We start from the raw sequence: 13,909 nt of genomic DNA, 5'->3' as shown, positions 1-13,909 counted from the left end.
GGGTATTTGGGATCAACTGGAGATGATGTCTTTATTGAGAGTTTAAAAGATGCTAGTGTCGTTTTAAGGGCTAGTATGTAAAGGTAACTGTATATTTAAACGTTAAAAAAATCCGCTCGGCTACATATAAACAATGAGTTCTATCTATAACATACTCATACACTTTGTTTTGTTTTGCATTTGTATAATGGTGTACATTTGCAGTTTATCGTTTTACTCTTTTCAATTTGTCTATATCTTATAATGCATATTAACACAATAAATATTTCTCTTCTCATATTCGTACATACTTATGTATATTTATATAATCATCTTTTCTCCTTAATTTATTTATTTTGTATATCATAAATCAATATTACTTTCGTTTGGAAGACATTTTTTCGCTTGTTTGGAAGACTTGCGTTTCGTTTCTTACAGACTAACATTATTGTTTTATAATTTCGTTTCGCATGTATGATATTATTAACTCAATCTTCGACATTTTGGACACAGCCAAATGATGACAAAGCATCTGGAAGACTTGCCATGTCCAAAAGTGTCAGGTATCATAAATAAAAATGTTTTGATTTGATAGTTTACATTCAATTTAAAATGGAAGACCGATTTCAAATGCGTTTATCAGGGCATTGCCCGAATCGTAGATACCAATAACCCCGAAGAGCACACCGAGCCCAATGATGAGGTAGTCTTTGGCTATTTCCTTCTGATCGAGCAGGTGCCCCTTGATCTTGATGTGGAAATAGCAAGGCCAGATAAAACTGAGCATTGTGCCAGTGAAGCTGCCAATGAAACCCATCAGAATGGAGAAGTGGGGAATGAAGATGGCCATCAGTATGGTGGACACAATGACGCCGACGCGGAAGCCCAGACCCCAAACCTTCAGTTCCCCGTCCAGATTCCAGATGGTTGGAAATTTTGTCTTTGGCGGACCTCTAAAGAAGTTGCGCTCGAGCAACTCACAGGCAGCATAGTATGGCAAGGGGTAGCTTAGAAGGGCCTTTATGACTAGGAAGAAGTTAACCATGCCTTTGAAGCCCTGCGAGTGCAGATTGTTGGTAATCACCTGCTGCGTGTCATTCTGGAAGGTCAGAAAGCAGATATACCCGAATCCGGCTTTAAACACGGCAGCCGCTATGTGAGACCAGTCCAGCATCCAGTTGAATTTGGAGCGGTCGATCATGTTGCCCTCGAGCGTGGGCAGAAAGATCTGCGAGGTGTAGGAGAAGACAATCACGCCCAGTGAGATCGGGAAGTTCTCCATGTCGATGCTGAATCGGACCTTGGACCAACCCCAATCGCCAATCTGAAGTAGGCAATAGCCCAGTATCACGGCGTTTATCACGATGTGCGACATTGTGCACCAGAACGAGAGCGTTGATACCATTTTCAGCGACTTAAGGAAACCCATGGGCAGCAGGAATATGCCCACGAACAGCATCCAGGAACGCGAGTCAAACGAGCCCTGTGGATACGTACCGGCCAATAGATCGCCGCACACCACCACATACAGGATGCAGGTCATCAGAAGCTCGATGAGCTGGGCAATGCTCACTGCCCGGGCGCCCAATTTGGGTCCAAAACATACCTTGGCTATGGCCACATAACTGTCGCGCACTCGCACCATTTGCCCCGTTGCCGGATCCGGTTCGTATAGACACTGCACCAGGACCTTGCCCGTGTAGCAGCAGATGTGTGCTATGCCCACCATGGCCACGATGGCCCAATAGCCGCCATGGAGCACGGCGAAGGGCAGCGATACGATGAACATGCCCTGAATGGCGTTGGTCACGTTCCAGGCCGCCTGGAACTCGTCGATTTTGCAGCCGCCGCCACCTTCTCCCTCGCATACAAATGAGCTTCCCTCGGAGGCGATGCTACCTTGCCTGCGGAATATAAATAGTTTATCTCCACCTACATATGTACTTCTATGATGAACCCACCTAAAGCCGTCCGTTTGCTGATACCTGCCGTCGTACTCATTGAAGGATGTGCTCTGGTACTCGTTCCTGTACTCGCCATCACCCTCGCCCTCGCCATCGTTCGTCCAGCTACCGGCGTTCCGGAAGGGATTCGAGCTCATCTCGGTGGTATCTCCGCCGTCCATGCCCGCCTCCATGGCCTTGTGCTGGCCCTGCTGGCTGTTTGGGTGGTGCTGCTGGGCGGTGCTCCCCGGCGGTTGCTCGTAGTCCTTGCGCTCTGGAATTTGCTGTCGGGCCGTTTGCACGGCCACATTGAGTATGTTTCTCAGGGGCGGCAATGGCGTGGCTTTCAATTTGGCTATGAATGACATGTTGGATGCTGGCTACTAGCGGCCCTGATGATGCTGGAATGGCTTATGGCGGTGGTGATAGTAGCAGTGGTGTTGGTGGTATTGGTGGTGGTGCTGGTGGTGGGGGTGGTATTGGCCTGATGGCGGCGGCTGCGGTGGCGTCAAGAAGGCGTGCGAAGTAGTGTATCGATTTTATCAGAATTTTCTTTTAACAATTTCGTTGGCCTCCAGCTTCCGCAATGGTACTCGAATTTCTCTACTACTTGTGGTCACATGAGGATTAACAATCTAGAAAATAAAACTGAATTTTGACTCAGATTTTGCTTTTGATTGCGACAACTTGGCGCCCTTGTGCGAATCATGCGATTCTCGGATACTTGCACATCCTGCTCACTCGAATCTCGAAGTTCAGTTTCAAAAGCGATCTGAAACTGCCGTAACCGATGCGGAAAATAGTGGAAAAAGTCGTTCGAAATTTATGTAACGTGGGAAATCTGTGGCCGTGCGAATGGGAAAAGAAAATCTTTGCACTCCAACCTGACGGAACTGGCAGTGCGCAGGATCCGGTCGTGTATATATCGGGTGGCTGTGTCCGTGTCATATGGTCACGGTCCATCCGCGTTCCACCCCCAAGAAGCTGTCACTGGGAAGATGTGTTCCACAGTTCCACAGTGACATTGAAATCGATTATGCGTTTCGATTACTTAGGAATTACTTTATTTCGTTATATCTCTTTTTTGTTTCATCGTATCTATGCAGTTCTAATAATTGTACAATTCAAAGTGTTCTACTACTAGGTTTCGATTTCGATTTCGGTTTCGATTTTGGGGGGAAGGTCTGGAAGAACATTGTGGGTGCGGGAGCAATCTTAAGACTACCTAAACCACTCTCTAAACTCTAGGCTCGGAATATTACAAATGTCTGATCAGAGTCAGTTGCTGTAGCAGGTCTTGCGCACTCCTGCCAGAATGTTGCTAATCTCATCATCTTTGCGCTGCTGCTGCTCGAAGAGCATCTCACCGACTCCAACTCCAACACCGACTCCGACGCCCACGCCCACCATGCCGGGTGCGGGTGCAAAGTGATGGTGATGGTGCTGCTGCATGGTGATGGCTGCCGGATTGGAGGTCACCGTCTGGTTGGGTGGCGCTGACAGGGAAGGCGGCGCCGAGTGGGAGGCCTGCTGGTGCTGCACGGGCGCTTGGTTCTGCGCCTGACTCTGGGCCATTCCCTCGTATCCCCCATAGTTGCCGTAGTGCAGGTAACCACTCTGGATGGGCTGCGCACCGTAGGCAGCCGATGTCGTCTGCTGGAACGGCACGGCCAGCTGGAGTGGAAAGGCGGCCAGCGAGGTGGGCGGATACGGAAGTTGGGTGTAGTAGCTAGCTGCCGTTGCAGGCAGCATGGCGTTACTGTAGGCCTCCGCCTCGTAGTCGTCGTAGTTCTGATTCGTGTCCGGGTACTTGAGGCACTTCTGGACGCACGCCGAATCCGCAGTGGGCTCCTTGTGCTCCACCGTCGCCGTTGAGTAATCCATGTCGTTGCTTTGATAGCGCAGGAAGTCCTCGTACTGCATCCCATAGGCATTGGCGCTGGGCAGATACTCATTGCCGGACAACTCGTTCATGCTGAGCCTCAGATTTCCGCAGTTATCCGCCATGGAGACCGTGTAGCTGTTCATCTCGCTGGCTGGAATGGGTCCCGCGGAGCTTGAGGGTGTACTTGTGGCCACATTACAGTGCTGCTGCAGTGCACTTATGCTGTTCCGCATGGTGGTGCTGTTGTCATCTTCCGAAACGGACACTGGTGGATAGAATGTGCCCTTGACGGAGTGACCATGATCCAGCAATCCCCGATTGTTGCACGTCACGTACATTCCCCGGGCAGCCACCACGGCCACTGAGGTGGGTGCCAGCGGATAGGAGGCAGCATACAGACCCTGCTGGGACTGTCCCTGCGACTGCCCCTTGTTCTTCTCCTCGGATTTGGATAGCTTTTCCTGGCGCGACTTGGCCGCACGACTGGGAGACGGCTTTGTTAACTTCTTGAGCAACAGCGAGTTGTCGTAGCCACCGCCCGTGGGCGAGGATTCATTGAGCAGGGCGGGCGGGCAGTTGGCGGCCAGTGACTCAATCTGTTCCGTGCTGTCCGCATTGCTGTAGCAGTCCACGGAACTGGGCGAATACGTGGGCTTCAGCGGCTGCTCGTAGAGGCCACCCGGAGTAGACTGGCCGTGATTCTGGTTCGTGGAGTTGCAGGTGCTTTCGTCGGTGGGCGATGTATAGTTGGATGATGCGGTGGCCAGCGGAGGTGTGGCCAGCTTTGGATTCGTCTTGGATCCACCAGTGCCCGGATTGGGTGAGCTCTCGCTCTGCTCCTTGCCACCCGGCTGCATGGCCCGCAGCTTGGACTGCTTGCGCCGCCGGGGTCTGTACTTGTAGTTCGGATGCTCCGTCATGTGAATCACCCGCAGACGCTCCGCCTCCTCCACGTAGGGCCTGCGATCTTGCGGCGTTAGCGATCGCCACTTCTTTCCTGCAGCGAAAAATAACAGAAGGAATTTGGAGGAATGAAATAATATTTTTCACTTTAAAAGATCGTTTATAACTAGAAATTTTTGAGATCTGTGAAATAGCTTACCCAACATCTTGCTGAGGTCGGCATTATGCAGATCGGGATTCTCGTCGGCCAGCTTCTTGCGCTCGATCTTGGCCCAGACCATGAAGGCGTTCATCGGCCGCCGGATGCGCGATTCTTTGGCACTTTTTGACTGGGTTCCGCCGGGCCGGTACTTGAGGTCGGCGGGCAGCGGCTTGTGCCGCTCCAGATAGCCACAATTGGGGGCGCATAGGTCGCCCTTGTAGTCGTAGCTCCACATGGACGCCGCTTCAATCGGCGAGTGCGATGTGCAGTCCTCCATTTGTCCGGTTCCTCCGCCCACCATTCCGGCGTGCGGATGCGATAGAAATTTGTTCAGTACCGAGTTACCGCCGCCACCGAGAAGCGGTATATTGCTGTTAATCAGCGATCCGGAGGCAGTACCTCCGCCCACGTAGGCACTGGACACCATCGGCATGGGCGAGTGGCTGTGGCTGTGCGCGGCCAGAACCGCCTCGTTCAGGTGCTCATTCTCGTATCCGGAGCTCTGTATGGCTGGCGAGTGCAGGCTGGGCGAGGAGTGCTCGCTGCCCTGGCGCACGTGGTAGATCCCGGCATCGCTGTTGCTCTCGTGCATCAGGCGGCCATCCGTCAGGTAGGCAGCGTGCTCCGGATAATCGCTGCCGGTGGAGTGACTGTACTCCGGAGTGCGCGAGACGTGCGGATACTTCTTTGAGCTGAAAGAAGGCGGGAGGAATGGTACGCGTGTATAAGTAATTGTATGCCTGTTGTATAATACACTGAGAGAAAAAGGCGATGTAAATTAAAAACAATATTAAATGGGGCTAAACTTGAATATTGACTGAATCACAAGATTAATATCTACTAAATATTTAGTAATTAGTAAATGGATCAAATTGTTTTACCCCCACACAACAAAATCTGATGTAATGGTCATTTCAGAAGTTATAAAACACTCGCCAGAAATAATTTCAATGCTAAGAATGTTGATCAACCTTTAATCATTATGTGATACCTGCTTAGCCGATAACATGGCTATATGTAGATGCAAATGAAGCACAACCAATGAACGTGCCCCATAGAAGATGGAGTTATCCCCCGAGTCGAGTTCCCACCTCGTATCACATTCATGATCGTTGTTAAACCCTCTGCCGCGGAGCTACTGCTCCAAATTACGTACCGCCGGCAAAAATGCCCATGCGAAATGTTCTTTATAATGATATTTAAAAGGGGCTGCTAAATACGTCGACAATTTTCGCGTCGCTGGCACGCACAGAAGATCAAAAAAGCCTGTTGGTGCTATTGGGGCATCTGGATTCTGGATGGCAAGGGTGGGGTGGGGAGGGGAGGGGTATGCCTTTGCATTTATCAGACACCAGAGAGACACAAACTGGAACTGGAGATCGGAACGGAAAGGAACGGGACGGATCGCCTGGGCTCCCGGCATCGGTGCGCTCCTTAATGTCAGCGGACATAAATGTAAATTGGGCGCGTGCAGCTATTGTATTATCAAAGGAGGCCGCTTCAGCTCCAACAAGCCACCGTCGCGGAGTCGGCGGAGTAAGCAAAGAAGCTGGAGCAGAAGCTGCTACCCAGACCCAAACTCATACCCATACCCATAGCCATAGCCATACCCATACCCATAGCCATACCCAGACGGAGACTCTGGCTCAGATTCAGATTCAGACCGTGGTGTGTAGTGCAGACCGCGACTCAGATCGGGATTGAGAATGAGAATGAGGCTGGCTGGAGTCTGGCTGCCTTGCCGGACCTTTATGCATAACTTTTAAAACTTGCGACATATCGACACATTTCAAAGTAATTCGCCTTCCAAGAATTCAGCAGCATTGGATGCATGGAGAGCGGCCCCCGGACGACAAGTTTAAATATTGCCAAAGCTCCCGAGATACCGACTCTCGATCCTTTGGGGATCGGCATGGGCCATGCCGCAGTATGCGTGCTCGCTCGATCTCCTCCACCTCGATTTGTTACCGTTTGAATTTATTGCTGCCCACTACACTTTTGGTCTATTGTGTGGCGGTGGTGCTGCCGACTTCTGCCTCTTTTGCCTACCTACCTACCACAACCTCAACCACAACCTCAACCACAACCACATCCACAACCAGAACCGCAGCCACAGCCAGAACCAGAACCACTGAGCCTAATTGTTTGCCATGGATCCTTGGCTGCTTAGCTCTAATTCCCCTTGGCCTTTAAGACACTGGGCTGCCCTGTGTCTTTGGTCATTCGCTTTGGGAGGGAGGGAGGTAGCACAGTCTAGGCACCCAAAAAGCGCTCTAGTTTCGTCGACTTTCTTCCTTGACAATGCCGACGAAGTTGCAAATTTAGCCGTACCCCAATGCCCATGCTTATGAAAGGCAACTTAGTTTCAGTGCTCCTTAGACCCCATCTGAATGTACGGACCAGCCCTGGCTGAAGCTGAAGGCTCGATAATTTATTGAGGGTTTCGCTGTGACGTCGTTACGTTTTTGATATTCGGTTGCGGCTGCCGCTAAATACTTGGCCGCTGTCGATACGCCAGCTTGGCCAAAAAGGGGTACACAAAATTATACCGTCTACTGTCCACCGTCCACAGTCCACAGTCCGTCGTCCACCGTCCTGGTACCGGCCTGTACGTCCGTCCGTCCGTCCATTTGCCGCTGCTGTCCAAACTGTCCCAACTGTCGGCTGTCTGGTCGAAGTCGGTCTGGCTTTATCCTAAGCCCGCTCACGATCCACGAAGCTCCGAGCGGCTAAGCCCAGCTACAGTTTAAAGTTTTCAGATTCAGCTTCAGCTTCGGATTCAGTTTTCAGTTTTCAGTTTTCAGCTTTGTGGATGCGGCCTGCTTAGCCATGGCCCTGATTTTAAAATAGGACACATACAGTGGCCGGTAAGTTGGCATTTTTATGCGCGCAAAATGTCAACATCTTTGCAAAATGCCACATATTCCACATTGCGGCCAGTCTCCTTACCCTCCTCACTCCTCCGTACTGTCCACCATGCCGAAATCCCCTGTCCAAGTACTCGATGTCCGCCGCCGATTTGGGGACCCATGGAACGTTTTGTTTACGACAACATCGACTTCTCTGGTGGCTGCCAAAGAGTCCCGGTAAAAGTGGAAGTGGAAGGGGCCTTGGCTTGGCAGTTGGCGGTTGCGGGGAGGTGACTGAGCTGGACTAAGAGCGGGGCGTCCCCCCTTGAGGCTGCCACAAAAGTAGGCAACTCCTCCCTTTTAACAAGCCCCTGTCTTCATTCAGGAGCCGCCAACCAACTCCCAACCGAAGAAGCCGCATTGATCTGGAGAGTGTCAGGCGCTTTAGCATATTGTGATTCATGTGACGCTCTGCCGCGCTGCTCAAGACAGCCTTTTAAGTTGGCTGCCCCCATCCCCAAATCCACATATAAATATACATATATACGTATATACATATATAAGTATGTATGTGTATTTATTTGGGGGACAATTGTCACAGGAGTTGGCAATAAAAAGGCAAAGTTGCGGCTTCCCCGCTTCTAAACATTGTCTTCCATATTTCTGGCTAATTTTAGAAAGCCTTGCGGGGCAACTTGCAACTTTCGGTTGACAAACTGACATTCCAGCAAATGGGACAGTAATTAAGACAGATCCACCGCTTCGTTGAGCTGTCAATACCTTTGTCTAGCCACTGGTCTATTCGCCAGATGGGTCCAGTTGGGGCCAGTTGGGGATTCTCTGAGTTGCGGACAGGTATGTGACAACAATTGGGCAGATTTGTCTCCGATGCTGAACAAACAGAGTGAAGAACAATGGCATTCTATTATTCGGTAGATTTGTTTTTGATATGTCATAGAACGATTTAGACACTGATATGGAAATCAGTGCACTTTTCAGAATTATCGTGGAACTACCGCTGATAGAGGTTACTTTCTTTGGAAAATGTTAGCTGTATATCATGTATATCATTCTAAATTGATCATGTATGTTGCATTATATACCCACATCTATTATGCATTATTGAGCTCCAATTGAGATAATTGAGACAAACACCATTAGTAGCCCGATTAGCTTCATATACATTTTAGAAAGCTTCTGCCCAGCAACATGGTAATGAACAACCTTGATATATAATTTATGTAGATCTCGTTGTGAGCTCTTAGTTCCACTTAGAACTAATCCGAGCTCGATTGCATAGTTGGGCATCCGAGATTCGCTCACCAAAGAGATGCATGCCTAGAATGGCAAATCATTTGGCGCCTCATCTGCGATCGCATTGGGCCAGTGGCAATGCAAGCGGTGCGGCAAGGTAATAAAAGCCATTTTGGTTTTCGGCCACAGTCGAAGCCAGCTTGCGAGGCTGGTAAGGATGAGGTGGCGGAGTAGGAGGCTGGGGGGGCCTGGAGGTGGGTGTGGCCAGCGCCTGGCGAAGAGGCATCTGCCGCGGCTCTCCATTTGCTCCATTTGCAGTCTATTGGCTGCCTGCTGCGACTGCAGGCGCCCCAACCCGAATACAAAACAGATTTCCAGGGGCCCAGCTCAGCACAGCACATCGGAGCTCAGTTCAGCTCAGCGCAGGCCAAGAAAACGAGTTTGGCCCAAACGACTTGGCACGACTTGGGCCCAGTTCCAGTTGGAGGTTGAGGCAAAGGTACGGGGCAGTATGATGGAGGCAGTATGGATAAACTTGTGGAGCTCGAGCTGGAGCTGGAGCTGGAACTGCGGCCCAGGTGTGATGTACTTGAATAACTTAACGACGCAGGCCCGGTCTTTCAGCGGACCGCGATGAGTTGTCGGCCATTTACGCATACATATGCATGGCCGCCTATATAAATGTACATATCTATATATATATCAATATATATGCATATGTTTGTATGGCCGCATGTAGATGCTGTTGACCAATAAGCATAAACATCCCAGCATCCGGGCCTAAAGAGCCGCCATCTTAGCTTTAATGAACGTGAACATGAAGGTGAGCTACCTGCTTCGCTGCGAATGGGAATGAGATCGGTACGCACAATGGATCGGACTATGGGTATACGAGTATGTGCCTCCATACCTGCCTCCATGTCTTGTATATATGTACATAGGGGCGATATAAGTATATTTGTATGTGTGATCTGGTCTGGGCATACATAATTAAACTAATGAAGCAAGCGAAGAGCGGAGCGGCATCATCATCACCATCCATCTTCGAGGGCCGAGCGTAGCCGAAGCTGCTTTCGTTCGGCTAATGAGGTTTATTGCGGCTGTCGTCGCTGCGGATCCCCCCAGCACCACTTCTTAAGGCACCACCCCCATACCCCATACCACATACCCCAACCACCAAACCCCATACTATAGAAGAAGAAGAAACAACGAAGACCCAGTTCTCACACAAGCGATTTTAGGAGCATAAAAAAGATACAAAAATTTAATGGATTTTAGCACGCACACCAGCACACGCAGCAGATTCAGCCACAGATACTTGTTCAGATTCAGATACAAATATACTTCTACTTATACGTATACACCCTCGCAGGTGGAGAGGTACTAAATTATATGGATTGCATGGAAATGGAGGCAGTGCCGCATGCTCGTACCACTAAGTAGAGTAATTGCATGTGAAGGATCCGTACTTAGATACTTGGCTGTATTCGAAAGCAACTAACCGGACACAGGACTTTATAGGCGGGGTGCTTTCAAAGGGTCCGAGTCCTAATATTGTTTAGGGGTGCGTTTTACAGGGTGTTGACTGCCCTAAACGTTATTAGACCACTAATTGGAGTTATTAAAATTAATTACCCAGAAAACATTTATGTGGCTCATGTGAAGTAAGTTCCATTTTGCGGACAAGCAAGTGGTTCTTGAGCTGGGAAAGTTTTGATAATCATAATATATGTTCAAACTTTCGTGGGGTTTTTTAGACCTATTGTGATATTTTGTAAAATATAATATTGAATTTTTTTGTAATATTATCTTACAAATAAATTTTACCTGGCACACTCCGTGCAATTAGTGCAGATAAGTTTTTTATACGATACACATTAATATAATGGAAAGACGTCCTTTAGCAATTTTGAAATAATCTTAAAAATACAAAGCCAAACTTTTTGTCAGCTTAGCAAAATTGCAGAGACCCTTATCATTATTCTTATATAAAATAAATTATAAGCGCTTAAAACGTTCAACTAGTTGGGTTATTTCTTATGTATTTTTAAATCGACCTGAAGTATTTATCAGGTTTCTAAATCTGCAGTGAAAGTCACAGAAGTTTCCTTTTATGCCATTCGGGAAATGTTAAATGAGCAACAATTTAATTTTCTTGGTATTGCGGACGGTTGGATGCCAAACATGACAAATCATTGGAGTTGCGTTAAGTCGCATGATGAATCTTTCACATCGGTATTTACTTCATTATACGATCATCTTATTTTAGAAAGCTACATGGAACGGAACTAATTCAAATATGTGACATAAAATGAAATGTTTTCGTTTTCTAGCTTTTCTATAATTCTGACCAAATAAATAAAATGATTAACAAAGTTGTTTTTGAAGATTTTCATTACTCACATATTTAAATTTAAAAGTTGAGAAGTAAATATATTTTTGAACACCTAAAAACTTACATGTATTGAAAAAATATCATTGTGGTAACATTTCAGGATTTCTTTACGAATTTGTAATCTACTTTTAACTTTTGTCAATCAGTAAATTGGCAATTGCAACGTAGCATACGTAGCTTCTTATGCGTCAATTCTTTACGAAGTGAACAGGGATATGTATTTAGTCTTAGTATACAAAAATATTAATATTTTTAGAAAGTAATTTGATTTGATTTTAGATGGTTTTCTTGATCATATAAAATAATATACATTTCATGTAACATAAAATAGAAAATGTCGTGCAAGTTTAATAGATTTCACTCTATTATATAAAGTTAAAATGAGATTTCATTTTAAATACCGGAGTGCGGGCATTTGAGTTTTTTCCTTGTCATACTCTTCAGATTGGTCAAAACAATTAAGCAGTTAGCCTGTCCACACACGACATAATCATTTCGAGAGATTTATCTCTCTCTTCCAAGAAGTTACAGCCTCTAGAATCTCCTTCTACGTCAATGAAATGCTTTAGTTCCTGGTTGCAGTAGGGAAAGTCCAGAAATGATTAAGCTAACGGTAATTTTTAAATAGCTTTAGTATCCGGGAAATAGCTTTAATGTGAAGAATCTATAAACAATTTCAAAGGAAATAAGTAAATTTTATTTGAAAATGGGCATAAAGATTTCCAACCCAGCTTAGTCACAGTGAAGCCTTAATTAATTTTCGAACATTGATTGGAAATCCACATATACAGCTGCTTGTTTATTGGCCATAGAATTTTATTTTATGCTGCAAACTATTTAGATTGAAATCGAAGTTAGCAAACTTTGGGTAGATCGCAGCCTTGACTTGATTTATGGGCCAGCCATAAAAGATCAAACTGAATGAAATGGCATCAAATCGAGTTGATTTGTGGCCCTGACTCGTGATGAGCCAATCCCAAAGCAGGAAGAATTTTGAAAAATGTGACGAAAAATGCGACAGGCTTTCGCCCATGAGAGTTTTTGTGATTTTGGGTTTCGAATTTCTTACGAAAAGTGTGCGGACTTATCAGAGCTTTTCATCTGTACTTAATTTAATTTCACGGCTTCATTTCCATTCATAATTTCAGCCAATTTGTAGACGGGAATTTCCCGTCGCAAACTACGAAAGTCATTCAGCTGAATGTCTAATATATAGGGGAAGTACTTATATACAGACGGATATTAAAACCTCATGCGTATCTATCAAGCTGTGTAGATCGGATACAAATCTTTATAATGGTCAAAAGTCGCCTGACCTCTGGCCGAATATACGTATAAATATATACCGAATGTTAAAAACTCTTCTCGGTGCGTTTATGCGTTCTTGGCCTCCGCTTTTTCCCAGGGTCTCCACCCCCGACTTCTCCGGCGTCTTGGTTTACTTTCCACTTGACCAATTTCGAGCCGCGTCCGAAGACGGTTCTTAAGTTATTCGCAGTCGACCATTTACATATTTACATTTACGTTTACGTTTGGGTTTGTCGAGGGAAGAGGAGAGAAAATCGAGAAGCGGATACGAATACAAGTGCAAGTGCTGCGGGGCCTGAAAACTGGGGCCACACCAAGGAAAATCTAAGCAAATTCCCAGATACTATATACTCTATAACCCCCATATATATATATACCCGTTCATTATGGTTGTAGCTCACAGTGCCACAGTGTGCATTCGACATCCCCGACGGTGTTTCTCGCTGTCGTGCCCGCCGCTAGTATCTTTGTATCTTAGTATCTTAGTATCTGTACCTGTATCTGTGACTGTGGCTGTGACTGACTAAGTCTTGAAAAGTCCCAGTCATGGGCCCATATACATATATATATATACAGTAAATATATACATATTTATTGTACACATATATATATGTACGTACGATCTAGAGAATTTCTTCACCACTACACGAGCGCCTTTTCCATTTTTCATTATGGTTATTATCTTGAAGATATGTATCTTCGCTTCGGTTGGATATAATTAAACAGCGAGAAAAAAATTTTTAGCATGGGAAAAATGTAAATATTACTTGTAATTTGTTAGCAGATGATGTGGATGTTCGTGATCATATGAGGGTTCCATTTTTATACGGCAACGGCGATGTTCGTGGTAACGGTGACGGTGACGTTGATGTTGTTGCAGTTGCAGTTGTTGCTGTTGTTGCAGTTGTTGCAGTTGTTGCTTCTGCTGCTGATGTCGCTGGTGTTGTTGTTGTTACTGACGTCGGTGGTGGCAGGTTGAAAATGGTGTTGTTGTTGGTAGAGGCTTTGCTTTAGCAGGGCCAGCAGCATTTTGCTTAATGTTGCATTATTCCGTTAGTTTTTCCCTTTGTCGGCGGTTCGGGTGGATTGGTGGGTGGTTGTTGGTGGTTCGCTGGTGGAGATGGTGGTGACGGTGGTAGAGGTGATGGTGGTGGTGCCACCAATGTTGTTGCTACTGCTGCTGATGGCTGC

At 46.8% G+C, this 13,909-nt stretch overlaps 2 protein-coding genes across 2 annotated transcripts; both read right to left on the bottom strand.

Moving 5' to 3' along the window:
• Positions 1-12: 12 nt before the first annotated feature.
• Positions 13-2,494, bottom strand: LOC120446729 (vesicular inhibitory amino acid transporter). The gene is made up of 2 exons (XM_039627846.1): positions 1,941-2,494; positions 13-1,883 (listed from the first exon to the last, which is right to left on the bottom strand). Exons 1-2 carry the CDS (start codon positions 2,288-2,290, stop codon positions 587-589), a joined length of 1,647 nt encoding a protein of 548 aa, XP_039483780.1. The 5' UTR covers positions 2,291-2,494; the 3' UTR covers positions 13-586.
• Positions 2,495-2,998: 504 nt separating this feature from the next.
• Positions 2,999-13,608, bottom strand: LOC120446460 (putative transcription factor SOX-15). Its single transcript, XM_039627457.1, has 3 exons — positions 13,486-13,608; positions 4,910-5,604; positions 2,999-4,804 (listed from the first exon to the last, which is right to left on the bottom strand). The coding sequence occupies exons 1-3, from the start codon at positions 13,536-13,538 to the stop codon at positions 3,201-3,203; spliced, it is 2,352 nt and encodes a 783-aa protein (XP_039483391.1). The 5' UTR covers positions 13,539-13,608; the 3' UTR covers positions 2,999-3,200.
• Positions 13,609-13,909: the final 301 nt, after the last annotated feature.

Source organism: Drosophila santomea, chromosome 2R (genome assembly GCF_016746245.2).
Source record: "Drosophila santomea strain STO CAGO 1482 chromosome 2R, Prin_Dsan_1.1, whole genome shotgun sequence".
Lineage (NCBI taxonomy): Eukaryota > Metazoa > Arthropoda > Insecta > Diptera > Drosophilidae > Drosophila > Drosophila santomea.
The sequence above is the reverse complement of the archived record's forward strand: the minus strand, read 5'-3'. Positions and strand labels throughout refer to the sequence as shown.

Excerpts from the sequence above, each read along its gene's own strand:
- LOC120446460 (XM_039627457.1), bottom strand. The coding sequence starts at position 13,538 with ATGGAACCCTCATATGATCACGAACATCCACATCATCTGCTAACAAAT. Across the intron at positions 5,605-13,485 it reads CATCTGCTAACAAATTACAA|CTCAAAGAAGTATCCGCACG; the intron begins GTAATATTTACA and ends GCCTTCTTTCAG. Across the intron at positions 4,805-4,909 it reads CGACCTCAGCAAGATGTTGG|GAAAGAAGTGGCGATCGCTA; the intron begins GTAAGCTATTTC and ends TTTTCGCTGCAG.
- LOC120446729 (XM_039627846.1), bottom strand. The coding sequence starts at position 2,290 with ATGTCATTCATAGCCAAATTGAAAGCCACGCCATTGCCGCCCCTGAGA. Across the intron at positions 1,884-1,940 it reads CAGCAAACGGACGGCTTTAG|GCAAGGTAGCATCGCCTCCG; the intron begins GTGGGTTCATCA and ends TATATTCCGCAG.